The sequence below is a fragment of the Thermobia domestica genome, chromosome 2, assembly GCF_964235325.1.
Source record: "Thermobia domestica chromosome 2, izTheDome1.hap1.1, whole genome shotgun sequence".
NCBI classification, from domain to species: Eukaryota; Metazoa; Arthropoda; class Insecta; order Zygentoma; family Lepismatidae; genus Thermobia; species Thermobia domestica.
Window position 1 is genome coordinate 66,805,654 of NC_137455.1, and position 27,728 is coordinate 66,833,381.

Here is a 27,728-nt window from a genome sequence, read left to right on the forward strand (position 1 = left end):
AAATATTCACAAAAGCCTCGGACAAGGACTGATAACTTGGCACGACCTCAGCAAAAGAAAATGGACATGAGATTTGGAACATGGAATATTAGGAGTCTTTATAGGGCAGGCGCGTTAAAATCTGTAACGAGTGAGTTAGAGAAATACAGGATGGACGTAGTAGGAGTTCAGAAAGTTAGGTGGGAAGGAAATGGATCTATGGATTCCGGAAATTTTACGTTCTTTTACGGGAAAGGAAATAAAAATCACCAGTTAGGAACAGGGTTTTTCGTTCATAAACGTATATTACCAGCAATTAAACGGGTTGAATTTGTTACTGACAGACTTTCTTTTATTACTCTTAAGGGACGGTGGTGTGATATTGTTTTAAATGTACATGCCCCAACTGAAGATAAGGATGACGATATAAAAGACCGACGGATATTTGACCAACTCCCGCGATACCATATGAAAATTCTATTAGGGGATTTCAATGCGAAGGTAGGACGAGAGGATATTTTCAAACCGATTATAGGGAACGAAAGTCTGCATAAGGAAAGTAATGACAACGGTGTTAGACTCGTGAACTTTGCAACATCCAAAAACCTAATCGTGAAGAGTACAAAATTCCCACATCGGGACGTTCATAAATACACTTGGACATCACCAGACAGGAAAACACATAATCAAATTGATCAAGTTTTAGTAGATAGAAGGCAATCTAGCATAATTGATGTCCGGTCGTTTAGAGGGGCTGATTGTAACACTGACCACTACCTGGTAGCAGCGATAATACGAGAGAGGTTATCGTTGAATAAAGGTAATATTCATTGTCCGGAAACGGAGAGATTCAATTTAAAGAAATTAGAAGAGAGTCAGGTAAGAGAGAAATACCAGATTGAAGTTTCGAATAGATTTACGGCTTTAGAAGATTCGGAGTGCACTAGTGTTGAGGATACCTGGATTGAAATTAGAGATAGCATTAAAATTTCAGCCAAAGAAAAATTGGGACACGCGGAAATACGTAGGAACAAACCATGGAATGCATAAAACTAGCAGAGAAGAGAAAACAGGCAAAATTACGCTGGCTACAAAATCCGAATGAAATGACTACACAAAATTTCGCAGATATCAGGCGGGAAACTTCCAAAACTTTTAGAACAAAGAAACGCGATTTTCTGAAAGCTAAAATTAAGGAACTTGAAGATAATAGTAGAAATAAAAACATCCGCAACATGTATAAGGGAATCAACGAATTTAATAAAGGCTATCAACCTCGTGCTTATATATTAAAGAAATCTGACGGAACAGTTCTCACTGACACGGATAGCATCTTAAATAGATGGAAAGATTTCTTTGACGATTTGCTTAACACGCAACCAAAAACGAGTGTGCGTGGAGAAAAGGAGATACACACCGCAGAACCTTATATACCAGAACCCAACCGAATAGAAGCAGAAATCGCTACAAAGAAATTAAAGAAACACAAATCTCCGGGTGTAGATGAAATTCCGGCTGAGTTAATTTTAGCTGGAGGCGAAAAATTGTGGAACAAGATACACAAACTCATTCTCCTTATCTGGAACAAGGAAGAATTGCCACAAGAGTGGAAAGAATCAATCATTGTTCCAATTCACAAGAAAGGCGACAAAACTGACTCTAATAATTATCGAGGCATTTCTCTTCTGTCAACATCCTATAAAATCCTTTCAAATATTCAATTAGCAAGACTGACCCCATACGCAGATGAAATTATTGGAGATTATCAGTGCGGATTTAGACGAAATCGATCAACTATCGACCAAATATTTACCATTCACCAAATACTCGAAAAAAAAAAAAAAAAAAAAAAAAAAAAAGTGGGAATACAATATCCCGGTACATCAACTATTAATTGATTTTAGAAAGGCGTACGACTCGGTTAGGAGAGAAACATTATACAACGTTCTTACAGAACTTGGAATACCGAGAAAGCTAATTAGATTAATTAACATATATATTATATTAAGAAAGTTTTATTGAAAATTTATTTTTATTGTTTACCTTTCGTTTTCTTTCTTTTTTTCTAGAGAAAGAGTTGCGAGTCTTTGCTCCTCCTTGAAGTTAGTTAATTGTATTCAGGGACTAGACATATTTGGGCCCTTCTGTGTCTCGCTCGCTGGCACGTCCTCGCGCCTCTCTTTTCATTCCTTTTTCGCACGGTAATATATACCATAAAGGCTCTGAACCCACCAGATTTTTTCTGAAAAGACGGACCTCCCACGACGAAATAATCCCTACAAATTTGTTGCTGAAGTTCGACTAAACAGAGCCAGTACAGAAATTCTGTTGGGACTCCAACTCTGTACATTCTCCGCAGAGGAGCCTTTGTTCAATTCCTATTTTAATATATCCAATTAATTGTTTTTATTCATTATTAGGAAGAGGATTAAGTGAAAACATCCTCTAGACTCTTTCTGCAAAGTTTATCTATTAATTTAGTAGAGGTTTGTAGAACATTTTGGTAGCATGATTAGTATTGTGAAGAACATTATGTGAACAATAATGTACTGTATGTGTATTGTTATTGAAATTCAGTATTTGTGGAACTCTTGATGCCTTTTGAAAATAATCAACAGCAGTTTACTTTCGCCCGTTTAAGAAAGAGGAAAAAAAATCAGTAAGAAATATTGATTATCATTATTGTATTATAAAATTAAGATGTAAGAATCAGAAATTTTTAAAGCATTTTAATATATATGTACGTAATAAGAGTTTTTAGTTACAAGGCTGCAGTGATACGCTATCGGGTACTATTTTATTGTTAATAATAATAATAATAATAATAATAATAATAATAATAATAATAATAATAATAATAATAATATTATTATTATTATTATTATTATATCATCCTAGCAGGTATCAAACTTTTTAATTATTATGAATGTGAATTCCTTTATTTTTAGAAATAAGACGCTGATTGAAAGTGACTATGTTTGTGACTCTTAATCTCCTGAGATCCGATCTCGATCAAATTTTCAACGTAGATGCGGTTCTGGCCTGGGAGTGTTTTTAGCTATTTACTTTGACAGTAGATCTTAGAGGAGGGGGGAAGGAGGAAGGGAAATACATGAAAATTAATAAAACTTAATAACTCTTCAACCATCCAACCGATCTCGATCAAACTTTCAACATAGATAAGGTTCGATCCTGAAATGTTTTCTTTACTTCACATTTACAGTGCAACGAAGGGGAAGGGGAGATATATGTGTCAAAAAAGTAAAAATAAAAGTAACTGTTTTTGTGACTTCATCACGCTTAAACCATCCGGCCGATTTTAGAAAAAAAAAAAATCAACATAGACAAGGTCAGGACCTGAGGTAATTTTTATCACATCACTTTAACGGTAGAGCTTAGAGGAGGAGGAGGGGAGAAATCTATAAAAATAAATAAAACTTAACTCTTGATCCACCCAACCGATCTCGATCAAACTTTCAACATAGATGACGTTCCGGCTTGGGATAATTTTTCTCATTTAACTTTGACGGTGCAACGTAGGGGAGGGGGAAATCTATATTTAAAAAAAACAGAAAAAGAAAAAATGAAAGTGACTGTCTATGTGACTTCACTCTTGAACCACCTGACCGATCTCGATAAAATTTTCAACATAGGTTCGGGCCTGGGATGGCATTTATCTATTCACTTTGACGATAGAACTTATAGGAGGAGGTAGAAGGGGGAGATATATAAAAATAAATTAAACTTAATAACTTTTGAACCACCGGACCAATCATTTTTTTATTAAATCTGAGATGAATTTTGTCATATCACTTTGACGATGTAACTTAAAGGAAGGGAAAGACATTTATCAATGATCGAAAATGACCGATATTAGTATCAAATCTATTATTTTTGAGGTCGCTGAGATGAACAGTGACACTTCTGCAGTGGCGGCGATTGGACTTAAAAAGGGGGGGAGACATGAATATTTGTATATCAACGTTAGTTTCCCTGGTTTCTAAGACTTTGACGAAAGGTTGTATAACTAATAGGATACTATCTTTTTCAGTTAAAATACCGTACTTTGTATTTAATATTTTATTAAGTAAATTGACAAGAGCAACGCAAGTAGGTACTAGGCCTTCGTACTCTAAAACAACGAAGATGTAAGAAAAGATTTGATTCCTTGTTCATAAACATCTTAAAATTCTGTCTGGAAAATTGTGTGATCAGATTATTTAATAACAAATTTGCAAAACAAGTAAATAGAAAGGATAATATTAACCATAGTAATGAATAATGAGGCTTGTTTTGCGTAAGTTATATTGAAACTGATGATTAATGAACAACTTATATTTTTAATTCCACACATGCTATTAGATGTATGTTATTACTTTTTGGAAGACAGTAAATACTGAAAGCATATGCTACGACATTTAAAGAAATACTGTTACATCTTCCCGAAACACATTCGTTGCCATTAGGTGCAATTTTCACTTTCTTGGAACACATCAAAACACAACAATGCTTAGAATTACTCCACACTCCAGTTATAGAAAATAATCCTAAAATTTATGTCGAATTATGTCGAATTCACTAAATTTAGTTGTATATACACTCGGACACCCCTAAACACGTCACTTCATTCGTATATTACACTACAAAACAATGGAAAAGTAGAAATTGTTTATTATTATTCCTTTTTAATCAATGTTTTTTACTATTAGAAAGAATAAAAAACATTTTAGGAACTGTCAATTTTTGTGAGACTCTTTTTTTTTTTCTGAAATGTTCTCTCAATTAGTTTCAAAGCGGCTGACTAACATATCGAGCCCTTGTAAGAAGAAACGAAAGTACACTGAAATTGTTGCTCTCCAATAGATTATTTTTGGACCATTTTCCGCTTCAATTAAAACACAATTTCTGTAGCTTTCTTAACTCCACGGAAAGACAACCAATACATACTTACGCAACGGCAAATATTATATGGCACCATTTTTTTCTGTGAACCAGTAATACGTACAAAAACTTTACATTTCCAAATGAAACTTTACATTTCATTATATATATATATATAAACTTTTTTTAAAAAATCTTCTCAACGATCTAATATTTTAACCTAAAACTTTATTTTAAATTTTTGAGGTCTGGATGAAGAAAATCTGTAGAGGTTAGATTCGTATTAATCATATTGCATTGTGTTCATATAACAATTTTAAAATAACACAGTAGTACTTACTTAACTTCCTTTCCAGGTTTTCCGAACCTATTCTTCTTGCATTCTGTTTGTCCATGGAACAAACCAATCAGGCCTCGAGATTGGGGTGTCATGGCTAATTCTCCGAATCCTCTACTTTCAGCATCATACCCAGCAACTGGTCCTTTATCTATACCCGTTCTAAATACTTCTAGAATCTACGAATAAATTACGCTGATTTTAATACATTAAAAACGAAAAGTTTTATTTTTAATACACCAGAAACATTTACGAGTCTCGATTCAGTAACTGCTGAATTGCGCTGGACAAAAACGTGAAATTCTGAAATATGTGTAAGTGCTCTTTGAGAATTATTTCAACAGCCTTTGATCCAGTCATTTTGTTTCAACACTTTGTCGACTTTAGAATTCCCTAATACATGTTCAGAAAAGATGCTCCCGCAGTCTCAACAAAATAGTCATTAAGCTCTAAGAGAAGTCGATGTCTGAATTGTTCCTGATTACGGAAGTATGGAGATGTTTAATATGGTCCATTTTAAGTCTATATTCAGCTTGTATTCCAATAATGACTGATCCAGTTTGAAGCGAAAAGATACAAAAAAGATGCAAACAACTAGGTTTCTTAAAATTGAGTGATGTGGGTATACACTTCACAATTTCAGTTTGATAACTCTCGTGTAATATATAAACTTTGTAACAATTAAATCATGATTATTACTACTAGATTACTATTTGTCCAATTTATGAAACGAAAGCAAATCATGACCCAATATACAAGACTCTCGTCTATCAACTCTTGTCCATCAAGCCAGAATTGACCTGTTTTTGGTTTGCGGAGTATGAGGCAAATACTGAACTTCAGCTGGCCAATCAGTTCACCAAACTGTAATATTACTGTAAACAAAGGATTATGTAGAATTGTAATTTCTAGTTTTATGATCCATGGTTATGCCCTTTACTCTAAAGGAGACTGATGATTAATGAAAGTGAATGATTATCAAAGAATCGGTGAAATGTGACAGTGGGAAAAACAGGAGAACTTTGAGAAAATCTACGGACACGATGCTGTTCACCATGGATCAAAGGAATAACAGTTGCACCTGAGGTGAGCTTCTACTAATGAACCATCCTTCCTACATCTTTATGTTGAAAACAACAATTTGAGAATAACCGAATTCAGGACTTATTTCACACAGGGCAGAATAAAAATGATACGAATGATCTTGATAGCGCATCATTTCTTAAAAAATTAATATTTGCATATAGGAGCATTACTTTTCATCATATTTTTTCGAAATATTTTATACTTATTTAACTTCATGGTGCACATAAGATACTGTATGCAAGAACACATTTTAATCTACAATTATTAATACTACCCTTTTTAATCTCGAATTTAGGAACACTAATAGTCTAGTCAAATTAGAGTAAAATATAACTTCTTTAAGGAAAAATTCCCCTGATAGTTGAAGTTTTGACGTTCTAAACAATATATCAAAAATCTTCATTGATTTTACCCCTGTTAAAAATTTTATAGTGGTAAAAGTTTTTTTTTTTTTTTTTTTTTTTTCAAGGATCAAATCAATGGGAACATCTAATATATTGTTTCGAATGACAATGTTCATGTGTACTTAAAATTTAACTGTCTGGGATTATTCTACAGTAAAATCCTAACTGACCGGGCTATAGGATCAGTATCAACAATTACAGACTATGAACATTTCTCATTAAATATTACGTTTGCATTTTCTCCAAGGTTTTTCTACACCTTTGATAAATTTGTAACTATAGTCAAAATTAAAGCTTTCGAAAGTAAATACTAATTTTGCTACTAATCGATACAATACATCTCTTACATCTATGTACAATTTTATTTCTTTGGATTTTATGAAGTTTAGCGTTTACCAGGGCTCATAGTGGTCTGGTCTCTTGTAAGTAGTTGAAAAGTGACCAAAAGCACACGAAAAAGTGACCAAAATCTCATCATGCCCCTTTTTTTCCTGTCAATTTCTTCATCACTTCTCTCTTTGTCGTTTTGTTTCATCTTTTCTACTTCTTTTTTGAGATTCCTCCTTTCTTAACTTTTCTAAGTATGCTTTGTAGTTACGGTAAGCAGACTTAGCAGATGTAAGAAGCTTCTGAGTACGTGGAACCAGTTCTGGCCTATTTCCGTATTTCTCCATCCCAGCTATTATATTTAACTTAGCACTGAGAGTTCTCAAAGCCATGAAATATTCAAATTCATCACCTACTCTTAAGAACATACAAGAAGCATAACAAGACGAACATGATGAACCACACAAATACATACATACATACAACGTTGAGCGGAGCGTTAACTATTACGAGAGAAAACTAAAAGACTATTATGATAAAAGAAAGAATAGACACAGAAGGGTTCTCAACCCCACTTTGAGAGCTTAAGCATGCACCAACCATCCACTGTGCTTTAGAAAGAATAAAAGCTGAAGTGAGAATAAAGCTGACTGTTTCACATGTGGTAGCAAGTACTGAAGCTTTCAGAAGAGTAACGAGTAACAAGTTACTGCCTTTTTCCATTTATTTTTATATTTTTCTTTAAAAAAACTGCCAATACAAAACATAAATCACACGAAAAATCACTTTACCTCCCAAAAAGTAACTTTTAGTGACAAATTTGAAAAAAAAAAAGTAACTTTTAGTTAAAAAAAAGTAACTCGCTATGAGCCCTGGTTTACACAAACCAATGAGCAAAAATTCCGCAGTCGAAAAAGAATTCGACAAGTCATTCCGGAAAACGAATGGTAACTATATTAAAATGAAATCAAAAATTCCACCAAAAGATTCAAAAGTGAATCAACAGATCTTAGATTATTCGTATTTTACAAATATATCAGTATTTACACTAAAAATATCAGCACTTTTCGAATAAATTATATCTTTATGTAAAAAAAAAATAAATAAAAAAAAATAAATCGTGTGCTCCTTTGATCACATGTTATTTAGAAACTGCAACTTTTTTGATGGTATCATGGAATGGTTAAAGAGGGTTCACGATCTTCATACATACCTTCAATGGCGCTGGATATAATCCTCCTGTCAATTTCATAACTTGGCCCTTGGCTTTATTAAATATTTGATTCTTGACGAAATCATACTTAAGAGCGAAGTCCATCACCTTATCCGGAAGAGACTTTGTTCTCTTTGGCTTCATTTCCCCCGACGCCATTTTCTTCGCTGTATCTACCGCTACTTCCTCTAAATATTCCATTGTTCTACAAGAACACAGCACAATTTTAACAAATCATTTTACATTTAAAGACAGCAAAGATAATGAAGTCAATGTGTGAAAATGAGCCATGAATCGAACCCGGCTCTTCAGGTTACCATATTCCTGCGTAAGTGTATGCTAAAATTACATTATTCAGTCCTTCTCCGAAGCAGCCAGATACCTTCAGTCTTGAGATCGGTGTTCAACTATTCTCTCTCACATTTATGGGGCGTTTACACTTAGTCGATTTGCGTTCGATTCAATTGAATTGACGTCACTTTCAACTTAATCGACCGTGTAAACGGGAATTCAACTTAATCGCCTGTTGATCGAAAGCGACTAATCGACTGGCAACTGAATTAAAAGACGTTCTATTTTCTGTGGTTGAAATATTTGAACACATCCATCAATCTGATTCGGCCTAGTTGCTTCGATTTAGTGGCAAATGCAGCGAGTCGATTTAGTCGTGCGACTAAATCGACTAAGTGTAAACGCCCCATTACAATCACTGAGTTGCGTTGTGCTTTCATTTATGGAGACTTTATTGTAAAATATACCTTGATTTTAGCAAACATCGTTCAAAATAAATTGTAATCTTTAGTTTGACACCCAATGTTTATGCTCTGTGGGTAAAGTAGGCAGAACAGTATAAATAATTTAATAATTGTAACAAAATTGATGGAATGAAAAGACCGAGAGGAAAAAGAATCCACGGATATCATTCTATCGACCATAAACTCATGAAGTTCTAATCTTGTTAAAATTACGTTTCTTCAAATTTCAAATACGCTTTTCATTTCGATTATCACTGATAAACAAAATAACAAAAACTAGTGTCAAGATTTGAGACATCATTTCCCTACCCCCCCCCCCCCTCCTTCCGCCACACACACACACACACACATATATATATATATACAGAAAGAATTATTGCTTCGTCTCATATCACAGAATGTAAATTAGGATATTTGCCGCTCGCAATGAGTAAACAGTCATTGTAAAAGTATTAAATCTAAAATTCTAATAAGAACGGAGATAAGGAATTTTGATATGAAGTGTGAGTTATTTAATATTAGAAACGCGTATTACTGACGCCACCGCCTACTACTACTACTACTGTAACATGACCGATGGATCACTAGCCTAAACAGAAAGGAAAGAGTAAGGAATACTGAATTTGTAATATATATTAGCACATCATCAAACTGTTTTTAGTATGCAGTGCTTATATCCTGTCATTTTCTTGATTTTCTATTAAGCAGCACACCTGAGAACTGTTGAATTCTTACATAAAGATAATATTTGACGTAGGGGAGAATAAATTCTTACACAATGAAGTAATACGTGATATTTAAATATATACGAATATTATGGTAGAAGTATGTATAATTGAACCTTATGGAAACATTTTAAGATTTACACCTACAGAACCGACAATATAAAAGAAGCCTATTCCCTTACTTTTGTTTATAATACATGCATCATTTAACTGCTGGAAGGAAGGAATCAAACAAATTAACATGAAAACGTAATAAACTATAAAATAAAGGGAGAAAAAATAATTGCATTAATGGTTAATTTGTAAATTAGTAACAACATAGAAATATTGAATGTAGATCTAACAATTATTTGAAGAAATAGTTCTTTTGAGATGAATTTGAATATTTGAATTGTTTAATTGATTCCGAAAGGTGTTGTTATGCTTTTGTTTCTAGTTTTGTTGTGGTTTATGTTTCTGGATCCAAGTCACCCCTGTTTACTGTTATAAATAAACCTAGCACGCTGGAGGGCAAGAATCGATTGGTGACTCGAGTTCGACCTTCCACGTTGTTTTCGAATTTCGATATTCTTTGTCACAACGTTCTTCACAGTCTTTACATACTAGTGCTTAGTTTAAATATTTACTGTTCCACAGAGTTGAAGAGATGATTAGTGAAGTCTAAATTGAAAATTTTAAATAACAGACTCTTTCTATACTGAACTTAACGCCTCTTATATACTTGACCTCACTAAAAATTTAATGATTTTGTATACTGAACTTTCAACGCCTCTCATATACTTAACCTCAGTAAAAATGTAATGATGTTTTATCGATCTTCATGCAAGAAATTTCATGAGGAACTTGAGTTATTTTGAATATTCAGTGTCTGGATATCTCACTGACTTATCTGTACCTTGTATTTCATTAAAGAAGTTACTGTTTAGCACACCTGAACCATACCAGTAAAATTTCTTTTAGATCATGTGCGACACCTACAGATGTGATGTTTTGAGGAACGCAGCTGAAAATGATGGAAGAAATCACTGAAAAAGTTCCGGTAATTAGTATCTTGAGGTATACACAGTGAGTCATCCTTTTAATATATAAAAGGAACATATGTGTGTCTGAGTGTGTGTCAGAACAGAACAGAGTTTTGAACAGAAAGGAGTCGCCTAGAGCCACCAAATTTTGTACCCAGAATTTCACCACATTTTATTGCACACAAAGTCAGTTTTTTGATTTTTGACTCGAGTGGAGATATGGAGAACGGGTTACACGTTTTTGAGGTTATATATATATATACAGGTATCAAAAGCACTTCAAGTTAGACAACTCGAAGTACTCTACGGTGTTACAGGTTGCATACTGTTCACTCCATGCGAAGAACGAGCAGTTCTGCTAGTTGTTACTTTAGTCATACGTCAGTTGTTAAGAAGTATTGCTAATTGCTACTAGTTGCTACTTTAATCATACATTAGTTTAGTTTCTTAAGTAATAATTAAGACTTCAAAGTTATTAAAATATAGGCCTTGAAGAGTGGAAAGTAAGCGCATTGCCATTAATGAATACTGCGTAGGACATGTGTACAGATGAATCACCACTTTCTTCATGTACAGATGAATCACCACTTTCTTCAACGACATTGAAAAAATTCCTAGTTTTAATTGTTTATTCAAAAGAATGATATTTAAAATAATAAGAAAACAGTTTTCAAGTACAGTTAGCATAAATGATTCATTCATTCTGAAAAGCCTATATTTTCAAAGTATTACATGAAAGATATATGAAAGAACAACCAAGTCCATCATCTTTCCGCAGCACGAGGTTAGTACCTGTCGAAAATGGAGGGAAAGCAAGAAAAAAGATGTCGCGTATCGTCTGAACGTGTCTTGTCTCACAAAAGGGGCATATATTGGTAAACATTTGTAGCGGGTGTATAAACTTGATGAGTTTGTGGTTCTTTCCATATATATCTTTCATGTTTGTACGTGTAATATTTTTGAAAATATAGCCTTTTCAAAACGAATGAATAATTTATACTAACCCTGTATACCAAATTGTATGCTAATGCTTACGAAAAAAGCATATTTTTACATGCATTTACATCAATCAAAATGAAACAAATGCATTTAACATTGTTTCAAAGGAAACTTAACCATTAAATAATTAATTTACTAATCAAATAACTCGTGCTCTACTGGCTTTTTAATATGACAAATTGCTTCGTTTATATTCACAACAAATTATTATAATTAGACGGTTATTAGTATTACTAAAAAAAAAAAAAAAAAAAAAAAAAAAAAAAAAAAAAAAAAAAAAACCTATTACAGATTCCTTTTTAAATCAAATTCAAAGATGGAAGTTTGCATTTCAAAAACTCAGCGGCAGACATTATTTTACAATTAGTATTTATTCCGACTTCTAGAATTATGAATAACTACTGGTAGATTAAAACAACGGTTCAAGATTTCAAACTACTACACTACGAACTACTCTAACAGGATGGTTTCTCGTTTAATTACACCACACAAGAAATAACTAACTAAATCTGATCACAATCAGAAGATGTGCAAATGTTTTGAATATTTATCTTCTTATGGCATATTTCTGCTGACAAATACAAATACAACTGCCTGTAACCCAGCAATTCGATGACAAAAGTAAAGCAAGATTCACATTTTTATATGTTTCTAATCTGAGGATCACCAATTGCATGATCCTTTGTCTAATCTATTACTATCTTTTCTTATTATGACGGGAACAGATAGTCTCAGGCCTCAGTGCTGACGTCCCCACCAACTTACAACCAATCACATTTTATCTTTTAAGAACAGAACATAATTCAGTGTTTCCTAATTCAAAGAGCGCGGGCCAATTGCCACAACACTGAGTTCTATGCTAGCAATTAAACTACGAGGTTGATAAACCATTACAAGAAATCAAATTCGGGACTACGGACACAAACCTGAAGTTCAACAAGATGAATCAATATGAAGAAGTTTGTACATCTGCCTCCTGACAGAAATCGCATGCTTTTTTAAACTTTTCTTCAAAAAACTATTTCTAAGGCTATGTTCTTTGTCAAACACACACTTTTTAATTCATTTGCCCATCACATATTTACTACATATTTTTTCTGATTACCATTTCACAGAATAGACATTTTAGTGAAAAGTATTAAATGAACATACAAGAACTTCTGAATCAATGAAATCTTTCTTATATAGAATTTTCATGGCTCTCATGTGTGGCCGCCGCACACCGTTCCTCAAAAATACATACCCCTACTAGGAAGAGAGTAGACCGTCAAAAAGGAAAAAAATCTATAGTTCTGAAAATAAATGGTACATAATAACCCAACAAACAGCCTTGCCTTCAGATCAATTACTTGCAGTTGAAATAAACTGCAATATAAAACGAAAATCCAATAGTCACGGAAGAGTGCAAGGATGGGGGTTGAGAGTGAATGAAGAGAGTACGTAAAAATAGGAAGGGGAAAGAACTAATAAATTACCAGATTCTTTCCAGCAGCGTATAATCAATTACATGCTCATAAACGCATAATTATTTACTTAAACTAACTAAACTAATATCCTTATTCTAAGTTGGACCAATTATTCAATAAATAAAAGAAATACTTCCCATTTGGTAACTTTTTATCCTCTTAAGTAAGGATGATGCAGTTAAATACGGAAGTTATAACGATAGTAAAGTTATGCTGACTCTTCGAATTATAAAGTTACCATCCTTCCAATTTTCCCCATATGTAATGATAATACTTACAATCAATTACAAACAAACTGTGTGTGACATAATTAAGAAACAAGTTATTCAACATTGTTATGATTCAGTATAATAACGTAGAGTAGAATGTTCCAGTCCAAATAGTAATAAATGATTTACTAGAACAGTCTTGGCAAATTCCAATTTACCGTTGATTATTAATTTGAAATATAGAACGAAATGATTTATATAATACTTGAAAAAATGAAATGAAATTTTTGAGTTTTACGTCCCACGTTTATGCCGGTTAGGCTAAAGGAGACGGCGATGAGAGATGAATGAAATGGTGGAATGAAGAAAGTGGGAGGAAACGGGAGATTCCCGAGAAAACCCACGCACACGGCACACGGTGTTTGTCCACCACAAAGTTCACTTGGCGGGAGCAGGGTTTGAACCCGAGACCCCAAGCACCAGAGGTGAACGCTCTACCACTGAGCCACCGCAGCCCCTATATAATACTTGAATGAGCATAAATATTGTCGCGCTGATGTATTAGAACACAATTATATGATGTACTAATTGCACTGAGTCAAATGTTTTGTAAATAACTTTACTTGTTAAAGCGCGGATAGCTATATACTACGGAGACCAAAGCTTTAAATCACAGAATTGCAGAAGCAATATTAACCTGTACTTGGTAAGAACAAATCCACAATATGAGTAAGTGCGGCACAGTCTACGAGAAGCTTTTCAGAAAACGGACGCAACAGCTTTATCTCCATTTTGCCTCTGAGTTCTGAGCAAAGACAAAGGATTGAGTTACGAAAAACAGAGACAAAGGATTTGTTCTCAAATTAATTGCCAGGTATGGTATTACCAACTTAATTTTATTAGAAATCTGCATTTGAGGGAATTTTAAATAAGTAGTACATTTTCCATTAATATCGTATTTATGTTCGCATGAATTTTATTTGGTGTACTTCAGGAAACAGTAGAGGACATTTAGTATTGAATTGTTATATGAAACAAAATGTAAGTTTTACGTCCCACGGTTATGTCAGCTACGCTAAAGTAGACGGCGATGATGAGAAATGAGTGAAATGATGGAATGAAAAAAGTGGAAGGAAACGGGAGAATCCCGAGAAAACCTACTCATGAATTGTTATAGTAGAAACTAGTTTTGAAATTGTAATTGTCGAAAAGAAACAAGGTTTATATGTTTACCCCATTTACGGATGGGGATCCAGATGTTGAGGGTGCGGATTGATGTTGCAGATGCGAGTTTTTATATCCACGCAGATCTGTATCCATAATAATGAACTGCCATATGCATCGTGTAAGCAATGACGAAATACATGTTAATAAATATTAATTCAAAAGTTAACCTAACTCAGTAGTAACTTTACGAGACTGACACTGCAGACATTTATGTTTACCTAGACATTGAATGTAGAAACAGAACGAGACAGAATGTGTAAATAACTGGCGCAGTTGAATTTTTCTGGAATTATGTTTCACGAATATTTGACCACAGAGAAAAATAAGTAGAGAGATTTCACAGCTTTATGTTAATGAATTACGGTAAGCGTGGATCACATATTTATTATTTAATGAGCAATGGAAAACCGAAGTATACGTGCGCTCAGTGAAAGTAACAATCTACTCCATAATATCGGATGAACTAAGAATTGCCTCTTTAATTACATGTGACCATACTGTACACTTGAACTAGGTAAAATACTAACAAAGTACGCATTTTGACAGGCATTTTAAAAACAAATAAGTTATTAGCTTCCTAATATACTTTTCTAATTCTGCTCACGGAGCTAAGCGCAGTAATACACATAAAAATTGCAACAAATTGAATACACGTAAGTATTACTCATTTACTGTTTAAAATCCACTGAACCAAAATTAGATTCACTATTGTAACTATTGTAACTATTGTATCCTTGTATTGAAAGTAGTTTGTAAAACAGGTTCATTTTAATTATAAAAATATATACGTAACTCTCGGAAGAAAGAAAAAAATAAAGCAGTTCAGCGTCTCCTCCTTTATGAGCACTTTGATGATAAAGTAGTTTTACATTTCGATGATTCCTAATTAACGTCCTGTAATTGGATTCTAAAACATCAACCTCCTACATGTCCACTAGTTCCGACGCTATCATGAATACAACTTGATCGCGTGACTATCACTAAGCCACCAAAAACTACGAAGTTCCAGATTGGTCGGTTTTAAACTACTCAGTTGCTCCGAAGTATACACGCACGTTATTGTTTGGCTAGCTTAGAAAGCAGTGGGCCTTGTGCGCAGCGCAACACCATATCCCACCCATGGAGCAGTCACCTCTAACGCAAAGAAACTACCAAACGGAAGCAATACGTTTGTGTCTAATCATTCGCAACTCCTATTGTGAATGAGAAGGACAACAAATTGAGATTTTATGATTGACAAAAAGGTCACGTCACACACCTTCTTAACAACCTTAGTGAAACTAAGTAACATTTATCTGATTCTTTATGCAAGAAATTTCAAGACGAGTTATTTTGAGCATTCAGGTATTTGAATGGTGCATTATTTGTTACAGATTACCCCACTGACATTTCTAATTTTTATTTCATTAAGGTGATTACTGTTTAGCATACCTGGAGCATACCAGTAAAATTTCTTCGAGTTCATGACCGACACTTAAAAGATAATAGCTATGTTATAACTGTGTTCCAACTGTACTGTGCTCTTAAATCTCCCGTATTTTATCTTATTGCTTATTGTATGACAGACTCATACAATGATGCAAATGTTGATAAAATCAGAAACGGTGTAAACCATATAAATATACCCGGAAAAAGTCAAACTGTAGATAGCACAATAATGCTGAGTGAAACCAGGAATTGGCGAAATTTGGTCGATCTCATTTTATATCTTTATTAACTTCAATTCAGAACAGGACAAAGAACCATCCTGTAGTTCGAAAAACAACTAATATATTTACAAATAATTCAACTCTAAACTGCATTACTTTAAATGTGTATAGAAATATTTTACCTTCCCGCTTCAAGTAAAATACGTAAACACTCAAGTAACGTCTTTCCTTCTTTTGCTGCAATCTCAGGATTTCTGAAATTTGGAAGCATTAGACATGTAGATTCATCAACATTACCATTTTCTACAAAAGCATATACGAGCTTCAAATCGGAAAATATCTTTAAAATTTATCTACAGATAAGTTATGCAAAACGTAATAATTGAAACATGAGAACTGTCGAACAAGCTGAAATATAATAAATCTCCAGTATCGAACCAGATGACTTTTCTGCTAATCCAGTACATATGTCGATGGCAGACATTTTAGTAATATATATCGAGTACCTAGACGATGGTAATATCAAAAATTTGAATTATTAATGAAAGTCGCCCTTCGAACACTCACAAACTCATTTTTCAGGAACGCTATACAAAGTACTGCTGAAAAAGTTACATCATGCTGCTTGTGTTCTCTTGAAAGTTCAAAAACATTTTTAAAAATGTTTTAGAAACACCAATTCAGTTATTCGATTGGACTGAACAATTCTCAGTAGTATCTCTCTCTCCAGTATAATCTCATTATCTAACTATGTTCTCAAAGACTATTTGTGCAAGCTTTTGACGCAATAAACTAGTTGACAGAGAAGCAGCATTAATAACAACAGGATGAAATTAGTGTACACCATTGCAGAGGGAACTTAGTTGTTCTAGACTGACAAAATGACTAAACTGAGTGTGAACGCTGTCAGCTAAAATTCGACGTTTAATATACAAAGGGTACTAGGAAAGTTTTGCCCGCCACATTGAATACACTCTCCATCCTTCGAAACCAATCGTTAAACCAGATCTGACAAGTTTCACTACGGAGTAAGGCACATTCGTTGTCCCAAGCCCTCAGAAGATCCTCATCACTGGAAAACCACATTCCTCTTTGCTTCATTTTCACATATGGGAACCGCGCAAAGTCGCAGCGAGCAAGGTCTGGACTGTAAGGTTAAGTGCTCAAAAGTTTAAGTCCTGTAGTGGTCAAATATTCGATGCAAGCTTTCGTCGGTGAGCTGGAGCATTGTCATGATGGAGGAACTAGGTGTCATTCCTGAATATCGTAATAGGCTTTTCATAGATTCGATGACTTTAGGCAGGCATTGTTCAGTGTACTACTTAGCTGTAACTGTCTTTTGTGTGTCCAAAACGACACGCTCCACAATTCCATTCGATTTCAAAAATACACCTAACATTTTCTTCTTTACTGATCGGGATTTTCTGACAACTACAGGTGTATTATCATCAAAGACCCAAACTTTGTTCTGAGTCTTGGTGGGCACATCATAATAGTACAATCAAGTCTTGTTACCTGTTATGATGATGTTCACATATCGGGATTGTTCCTTATCAAACATTTGCAGCATCTTATGGCACCATGTCACACGTCGTGTCATTTGCTCTTCAGTCAGACTATGCGGCACCCAGAGACGACAAAGTTTCTTCACGTGCAACTCAGCCCATCTACTTGCCGCAGCGGTTACCGTGCAAATATGGACATGTTTCAGCATGCACCAAGAAGCAGACTACTGCGACACATGGTTGTGTCGTATTGCAAAACTTTCCTAGTACCTTTGTAATTTTTTGAACAATCTAACAACTAGAAGAACAAAAGTAAATATCTTTTCAATTTACTGAACGTGAACGTCCTACTCGCAATTCATTCTCAGTAGCTTCAGATGACATCACGCAATAGCTATCAGTCACAGAAGTAACGATTTTGATAATGCATGTCATGTGTTTTCAAACTGCGGCTCGCGTACCTTAAAAACAACATTTTTATTTCTCCCTTTCTATTTTCTATTCTTTCACCAGTTTTTGTAATCACTGCAACTTCGTCACAGATGCAGAGCTTAACAGGTACTGAAAACATTAATAAATATTGATGTCCTAATCTGATTGGTTGCAATAGTTTAGTGTCCTTTTCAGTACTAAGACTATATAAGACGTGGACCTACAGCATAATATAAGATCCGAACACGAGCTTCCGTCGGGAATCGAACCTGGTTCTCTCGCGTCAAAGTTCTATTCTGATATCTATAATAGTGTTTATAGTGATTTATAATATTAACCTCTTTCTTTTCTGAATGTGTACTTTGAAAATTAAGCTCAATAAGAGATAATTTATTATCGAAATCTCTGAAAATTTTAAATTTAAATTAGAAAGATATTTCAAAAACTTGGCTTCTTCGTTTCATTTATTACCATTATCTTACTCTGGTCTCCATTGCATGCCTGAACACATTCGACTGAAGCTTTTTCTATAGCCAACACGAATAAAAATATGTCTGTATGACAAAACAAAACATACTCAGTAGAATGTGAGAACATACCAAGGATTCCAGAACAAAATGCCCGATCGATTGACTAATTAAAGTACATTCTCAGCACTGAGGATATATGATACATAATACTGCTGATTTCGATTGCGGTGGGAACGCTAACTTTAGATACAAACTCAATCTGCAATTCGGATTCATCTTTAAGGGATAGACTCCATCTCATATAGCCTCGGTGCTGAAAAGCGATGTCAAACTTCAAGCACGAATTGAGGCATACTTTTTTTTCGAATCCTCTGATGTGTGTGTTACATTTTGTCATATTAACGAATTCCCTTCATTGGCTACAGTATGTCATCGGTTTGTCCTGGCATTACAAAAAAGACGAGACTACAGTGATAAACAAGAATTAAAAACAAATTAGAACGTTTGAAATACCTTTCCTTCTCAAAACTAGAAAATCTAAATTTTGAGAATGGACACAAGAACTATCGATAATACATGGTTCCCTTTCATTGGGTATCGTATCCAAAATACACATTCCTGAGAGAATTTAAAAATAAGATGTTATTGAAGTACACTGTTATAGATGTAAGATCAGAACACGGAGGATTTTTAACATTTTTAGTAGATGTTTCCTCCGTATACTTTTAATAGTATTACACTGTATATTTTGCGCTTATTTCTCTCTCCACTTACGTACCCTTCCAGTACATAAAATGTTCTCCAAAAGACAACGAAAATTTGTCAAAGAGAAGATTGGAACACTAGCATAGTATGCTGGTTTTACGTACGTTCGTAAACCCTCTTCCGCGTATACAATTTCTCGAGTCTAGAACTTTTTTTTTCCTAATCACCGTACTTTTCTTCCTTAGTATATGCTACCCTAGCCAGCTAAACCTAAGCAATCTGATTACTACAAAAATGTATTTACTGATTCCACACACTTTGAACTAATCGTGTCTTCTGAAAAAAATAATAATAATAATAATAATAATAAAGATGGATTAGGAAAATATAACAAAGGGTTGGAAAAACAAAATTTGTACCCAATATATTAAATCTTCACGAAGTTCGAAGTAAAAAAAAAAAAAAAAAAAAAATCAAATGGGAAACAACCATACACAACTCTTCCTTAACCATATAGGAAGAGAAGAAGGGGACAAAATAAAAACATTATTAAAAAACAGAAAATACAAGTACGAAGCGTCTAGCGGGCACCACAGTGGGAAAAAAAATGAAATGAAATCTTTCAGTTTAACCTCTTATGATTATGGTCTTCAGGCTAAGGGAGACAGATGATTAAGGCAAGTGAATGATGGAAGAATTGGTGAAGTGAAATGTGGAACGAAACGGGAGTATCCTATAAAAACCCACGGACACGATGTTGTCCTCCACAAACTTACTTGGCCGGCAATCGAATTCACGTTGTAGTGTAGGTGAGGTTAGAAGATTAGTTGATTTTGATTTTGGCGCCCCGTTTTGCACCGAGACTATGTGAGACGTAAAGATCCAAACCACATCATCTCCATTGGGAATTGAATTCCAAAGGCGCGTACACTAACCATATAACCACAACAGAGTTCTATGAAGTTAGTGGAGGAACATAAAACTAATGGAACAGATGCACCAATAACAGTACAGGACAGTGAAACTGTAGAGCAAACTCTAAATGAAGATAGTGAAAAAGTGAATTTTAAAATGAAAGTATTATATATATATATATATATATATATATATTAATATATATATATATATATATATATATATATTAATGAAAATTAATAAAAATTAATAAAAATAAATATGAAAATATTACAAAATTATCAGAATCATTATATATTTTGGGTTACATTTTGTGGTGTGATCTTCGAAGGAAATACATTTGAATTGTATTACTGTACACAAACGGTCCATCGTAGTGGCAACAGCAATGGGAGAACTACAAGGAGTCTAGGAAGAGACTCCTACTTGAGAACTCCTATTATCAGTAGTTATCATGTACTTACATGTGAAATGTAGCACTGGTCGATAAATACTTTGTGCTACTGAACATCACGGAACTAATTTTAAGGAATACCATAATGTCTAAAGTATCAACCCTCGAATAATATAATGTTTTGTTGAAAACTATTTTCATTTTGTATAATGAAGTGAAGACAACGATCATTTCAAATTTTACATTTGAGTTTATTATCGTCAAGATGTTCTCCATTTTTCAAAGTTTGTCCAACACGAATGGCCCTCTCACTGCTCCCTCCCTTAAAAAATAGTGGTTACGCTACTGGGCAATGGATAATACTTGAAAGATACTTTAAAGGTTGGAAGTTTCTATATAAATTGGTGTGTATAGTACTGTACAGATAATGATTCCATTTGGCGCCTACCTGAACGTTTCATAGTTACTTTTCTGTTTTTTATTCTTATTTATTTTGGGGTTTGTATTTAATGAAATTTCAGGGTTTAGGTTTCCACTATTTTCGTAAGTAATGCATTTTATATTGCCGTTTACAAAATTGAGAACATATGGTTAATTCCTTAACGAACGCCGGACGAAACAGGTCATAGTTTTCAAAACACTATACAGACTCAGTAAGTACACTTATCTGCAGCTACTAACGTGAATTCCGAGCGCTTAATAATTTATAGCTAAGCAAACTAATTATACTGGTCAACTTCACACCAGTTTAGAGTACTACTATATGGGCGCTCAAGTTGTAAACAAAAACCAAAGAACCAGTACCGACGAGCAACTTCTGCAATGCCAAGAATGTTCTTCATGTCATATAAATCATCCTTACATACTGAAGGAATCTGCGAGAGTGAGCTATTCGTTTGGACCATACAGACTTGATTTTCGGAACTAACTTCAAATTCATCTGGCTCTATTACGTCATTCAGGCTGAAAATAGCGCACACACATATCTAGAGGTTACGAGGTAAGAATACGAAAAAATTCAAATACTTCCATCACATACTTTAAAGAATTAATATTTTCGGAAAGAATTAAAATTATCAATATATTCGAAAGATAAATACGTTGCTCTTGCCTACCCTAATATGTATTGTTCAAACAATCGGGTTAAATGTCTGATTAGAGCAAGGTGGGTCCTCTTGGAGTTTATTGATAAGACTGCTCTTCAAGCTCCTTACACTTTAATCAAATTAACATTGGTTTCCTTATATTGAAAGAATAGTGCTGATTACAGATTTTTTCGATTCAAGGGGTTCTCGAGATTTCCGGAGCATTTCTCGATCTTTTAATATAGTGTACATTCTTCCTGTCTTTGGTTGCCTTGAAAATATTTCGGTCTTTTACTTAAGGGCTCATTAAGAATCATTACATTTACTTATGAACATAGAAACCATAATACTTGGCTTCGCGAATGGACCTCCCACCTTTCTAATCCACAATTTCCAGCTAGGAACAGCTGCATTTGGCTATTAGTGACTTTTTTTTTTTAATTCCATATATTGTGAAAAACCTTCGCTAGTGCAGATCAAGACACGTTAACTATCAAGTTTTGAACAAACTTAAATAAATAAAAAGTAAATATGTGAACATCATTAAAACTAAATATTTACATTAAGTATAAAGTGTCTTGCTTTTAACTTATTGCTCACCTTTTCTCAGCATCAGTTACTCCAGGACCCAAAGAATCTACAAGCTGATCAACTAAGCCCATCTTTTTAGCTCTGTCAGGCTTAATAGTCTTCCCTGTCAATGCCATGTCCAACGCATTGGGCAAAGATATTAACCTGGGCAATCGCTGGGTACCTCCAGCTCCTGGTAGTAATCCCAGCATTACTTCCGGTAGTCCTAGACCAGTCTTTTTATCCTTAACGGCGATTCGGTAATGACACGCCAATGCCACCTACATCAAGAGAACAATGATTATTTCACTTTAATATACAATGATCAATAGTGAAGCAAGAATCTATTTTTTAATCACATGCACCTGTTCAGTTTCGTAAAAGCTAAGGTGGTAACAGATGTGGGTAAGGTTTGAAAATAAAGGTTAAACAGGAATCAAAATTGCCATGGATTTTTTTTTTTTTTTTTTTTTTTCACCAAAAATTTTCTTCAATTAATAAGTGTGTTTTGTTTTCTCCAAACTGAGTAAGAATATAAAAATACATACTGAGTGTTCTGCAACTGACACTCATGAACCATGTAAAACTATTCTACAGGTCAAAATAGAATGAAAATGTGATATATGGGTATATTCTCGGAGGCTTGCTCAAGGCGCTAGGATCGACCAAAAATTAAACAATATGCCAACGTCGTAGTTAAACTTTGAACCATTAGCAGCATCACTTTACGAATCCATCAGACAATTACAGAAAAGTTTTGAAATCATTCTAATGATGATGTTTATTGATCCGAAAAAAGAATGAGGTGAGCTCTAGCGAAAGCTTTCCTTATCCCCACGTATTAACATCAGTACAAGTTTATGTCATGCTCCAAGAAAAGCAATTTGTATACATGTATTTGTTTGCCATTTTGCTGGCAAATTACTATGTATTTCTATTCATATAGAGAACTTGAACTGATGCGAATAAACGGAATTACTGGCAATATCTACGGTTTTAGTTGCCATCTGAAAAGAAGTGATGTAACTGATACAATTTTGTTACCCAGCTAAAAAATTGTTACAAAGGAACATTTTATATATTTATTTAAAGGAGAAAGGAGCTAATGCAGCATAAAGATATTTTCGAGGGAAGCACACATGTACTTTATATTCTAACGTACATAGAGAATATTAAATGTTTAACTGTGATGTTAATTCGGCTGTGGTCATATAGGTGGAATTTCCAGGCTATTTGACCATGTTTAAAATATTTTAATGGTTAAGGAGGAGGGCGTGGTCTCTTGGGCACGACCCTGGCAAAACTGTACGAACATTATGAAGAACGACACAAATATTTGTGCTTTCATTAAAATAAATAAATAAATAAATAAATAAATAAATAAAAGAAAGGGTAAAGAAAGTAAGAAAGAAAAAAATATTTTTCTCCCAATCTCACCTTTTTTTAAAAAAAAATTTAAAGAAGAATGAATTGCTTTCTTTCATCTAAAGAAATAAAGAAAAAAGAAATATATTTTCTTCGAAAGTGGGAACAAATAGGAGAATCCTGAGAAAATCTGGTGACTTCTCTTTCCTCGAGAAAAAGAAGGAGAAATAAAGATAGAACACTAAATATAGCTTTAGTAATAGAAATGAGTCAGGGATAACAATAATGAAAACATCATTTGGAGCTGAATAGTGGTCATTAATTCTAAGAACATTTCAATATTCCGGTAAAAGTTATAGTTTTCATGTAATTTTAATTTAATTTTCTAAAAACTTACCATCATTTCTGAAAAATGGTAAATCTTGGGGAAATCTGAAACTGTTTGTTGGGAAGTTTTTTTGTTTATTCAGATCGATCTGTTAATTTTCTTCCTAAAATTAATTATTTTTGAATGGAATAAAGGTGCATCTTCCTCCAGCATTTTCCTAAGATGACTGCCTGAATATGTATTGGAGCGGTAAGAACTTTTAATGTTGATGAAGGCAATTACAAGAATCGTATATTTAAAAAAAAAATCTAATTATGTACACGATCGATGTAATTATGTAATCAATTTACATAATTTAAGTGATAGGTAATTTAGTCCCATGTTATCATACTTTCACTCCAGTCAGCTGTAATGATCAAGCGCCAGCAGTCACATGTTATGAGTAAAAACAGTCCAATGTCAGTTCTAGTAGGAGAAAGTGTTATTTTATTTATTTTGTTCGGTGTACTTAAGTTGATATTATATTAGTGCTAAACCTTCCTTGCTACAATAAAGTGATACACATAGGGTCTACAGATTGTTCAAACTATCAGATGGGGTTCCTACATTAATAATTATACCTATCTCTGAACATTCGTACACATACTTTACGTAACAAACAGTTAGAAATACATGATTAAATTGCAAATCTAAGTACTTTTTTTAAAATTAACTATCAAACTTCTTGTTATTACTATAATAGATACCACTTACTTGCTGCAGGATCTAATTCGCTTATCCTACAAAATTGATTACTCACTTTTTTTGTTTGCAAACATATAAAGATTGATTCGAACCATCGTTCGTTAATGTAACACATACTCTTGTTAACTTAGCTTGCTTTTCCAATACAAGTCTGAAGTGTTAGATTGTTGAATTCAAAAGACAATTTTAAGTAAACGTACTTATCAATATTTAACTGTTACGATTACATCAAATATTTTACTCGACGAAAAATACAGTAACAAAGTGTTCCGTGCATGCAGCATATATGTTACAATCGTGCAGTAAATATTTAAAAACTTAGTAATTTTCTATTGATTGGTTTGAATAGAAAAAATAAAATGAAATCTTTCAGTTTAGATTTGAACAGAGACTGACGATATGTTCGGGTCAAGTACTCTAAATTAGCAATGCAATGTACTCAATTTTAACTTGGCTTCAAAAAAGTTAAGTTGAAGGACACCAAAATATTAGCAACTATGCTTTCACACCAATTATTTTTCCTTGGGCAATTTCCCCTCCCCCTCCAACCTTTCTACCCAATATTGTAGTTAATCATCAGGAAAATAACATTCTAAAAAAACAAAAAAACAAAAAAAAAAAAAAATCGTAAAATACTGTAGCTACGCAGACTCACTTCTGGCCTACAGAAGGATTAGATCTACAGCCACCTTAAAATTAGATTCACTCCGGAATTTGAAAGCAACAACAAATTTTCTACATATAACAATTAGCTAATAGAACAAAATCCATACAAAGATTTACAGGCAACAGAACGCAAAAAACGGTGCATTCCACAAAAATAAAAGTCATATGTTTGAATAAATTTCTTCCTCAGGATTGACTAAATCATACCATAAAACCAGGATATTGACAGCCAACTTGACAGTCTATAAAATTGATCTCCAAAATAATCACAATGAACACTCGTTCTAGCATTTACAAAAATGGACTAGGAATAATAATGAATACTCAAAATAATAAATAGGAAACAAATCACAAGAAAGAAGAAAAGTGGGTTGTCTTCTCACTTTAGCATGAACTTTCTACATAATGCACACAAAAATATTGTTTTAGTGGTCTTCCAATCATCAAACAGTGCGGAATTTTAACTTGTGACTAATGTTAGTATAGGTCTGTCATAGTAATTGCCAAAATATTCAATGGGAACTGCCTATTTCCCTCAGCGGATATTTCTTAAAACATAACCAGTAAATTTATTACATCACATGGTATTCATAGTTAGACGTATATTAAGATTAGTCCAGGTTAATGTTTGTAATCATGCGTAAGTTTAGTTGATTAGTAGGTATTTACGAGGTTGTATGTATTTGTGACCTAACCTACATCGGCATGAAAAGAACATCGACACTAGAACAAAGAACATATTAGAGACTAAGAGCAACGATCACGACATTTAACATAAAACTTTCAGAAACACAAGTACAAGAATACTCTTTCATTATGACTAAGAACTCTCCTTGAAAACTGTATAAACACATCATAAACAATGGGAAATCATATTACAGTAAACCAGAAATTTCATACTTTTTTTTTATTTTTTTGTTTTTTTAAGCTTTTGGATTAACGTCTCATGGTTAGGACCTTTAGGAGATCAATGAAAGTGAATAAGTATGAAATAATTAGTGGAATGAGAATGTGGGATCAAACAGAAGATCCCCTATAGACACGATATGTCATCACATACACAGTCTGATATTGAAGCAGAGATCCCAAGCAAAAGAGGTGAAAGCTCTACCACTGAGCCTTCCATCTCATATCTTCTATTTCATCAAAGTTTACACGGTATTCACGTTTGTAAACGTCACAAAACACTCATCTACTTCAATATTAATGGGTACGGAAAAAATGTTTCAAAAAAGAATATGGCGGCCATCATACATTCATAGTAAAGTATTACGTGTAAAGTTTATCGATTCTCGGAAGAGGATAGCCATACAAATTACTTAATTTTGAGTATGTGCTGAAATTAACCTTTTTCACGTTCACACAAGAGGAGTGACATGTATATACGTGCAGTTCAAGAACTAATCCAGAGAAAAGACCTGCTGGAAATAGCAAACAGTGAAGTCTTGGAAATGTTGTGGTAATATATAACTCCACAACGTACCAAAAAAGGTAATAAAATTTTCCTCTTTCACATAAATTAGTACGTTAAAATGAAAACGTAAGAAAAAAGTTCGTAGAACATTGGAAAAGTCATTACGACTATACAAACCTCCAAACCTCCGCCTAAACAGGAGCCCATAATAGCTGCGATTATCGGTTTCCTACTTTGTTCCAGTCTTGATATTATCTCTTGGCCTTCTCGGGAGATTTTTGTAACCTCGTCGACAGTCTTGCAGCTTTCCAGCATTTTGATGTCTGCCCCAGCAATGAAACATCCTGGCTTTCCCGAGATCAACACTGCGGCATGGACCCTTGGATTCGTTTCTATTTCATGCAGGACCTCCTGCATTTCATGCATAACTTCATGGTTTAAGGAATTCACCTACAATTGTAGAGGAATGATTTTGAGCTTTATAAAAAATAAACAATAACAACAAGGCAATTTATATTTATAAATCATACTATATTTTGTGTCATACAAAACTCTTTTAAACAATTAACAAGGGCTTAACTTTACGGAAGTGGCTTGAGCCTAACTTGGTAGTCTGTATAACTTATTTAGTAAATTTAAAAAATTAAGTAATTTTGGATTTGTTTCACAGGCAAAAATATCATTTTACTAAGGTTTACTTTTCAGGCATCCTACACTATTCAATACAGACACTAACACATTAATATGATGTGATTTCGATATTTATTTACAGTATACATACTTTTGGGCATTCCGGCATCTATAACCTTAAGCCCGTCACGTATGAGGGATATCGTCCCTCGGAGAACACATTATC

At 33.7% G+C, this 27,728-nt stretch overlaps 1 protein-coding gene across 2 annotated transcripts in view; it reads right to left on the reverse strand.

The window, feature by feature from the left end:
* The window catches only part of Mtpalpha (monolysocardiolipin acyltransferase Mtpalpha), a 75,232-nt gene that overhangs the window by 27,442 nt on the left and 20,062 nt on the right, over nt 1-27,728 (reverse strand). The window contains exons 3-7 of one of the 2 annotated variants that reach the window (XM_081741709.1): nt 27,050-27,322; nt 22,386-22,636; nt 16,462-16,533; nt 8,228-8,432; nt 5,201-5,376 (exon numbers count right to left, since the gene is read on the reverse strand). In XM_081741709.1, the coding sequence (XP_081597835.1) occupies nt 5,201-5,376; nt 8,228-8,432; nt 16,462-16,533; nt 22,386-22,636; nt 27,050-27,322 (977 nt within the window). The remainder of the gene's footprint in view (nt 1-5,200; nt 5,377-8,227; nt 8,433-16,461; nt 16,534-22,385; nt 22,637-27,049; nt 27,323-27,728) is intronic. The other variant, XM_081741714.1, reaches the window with a different exon arrangement.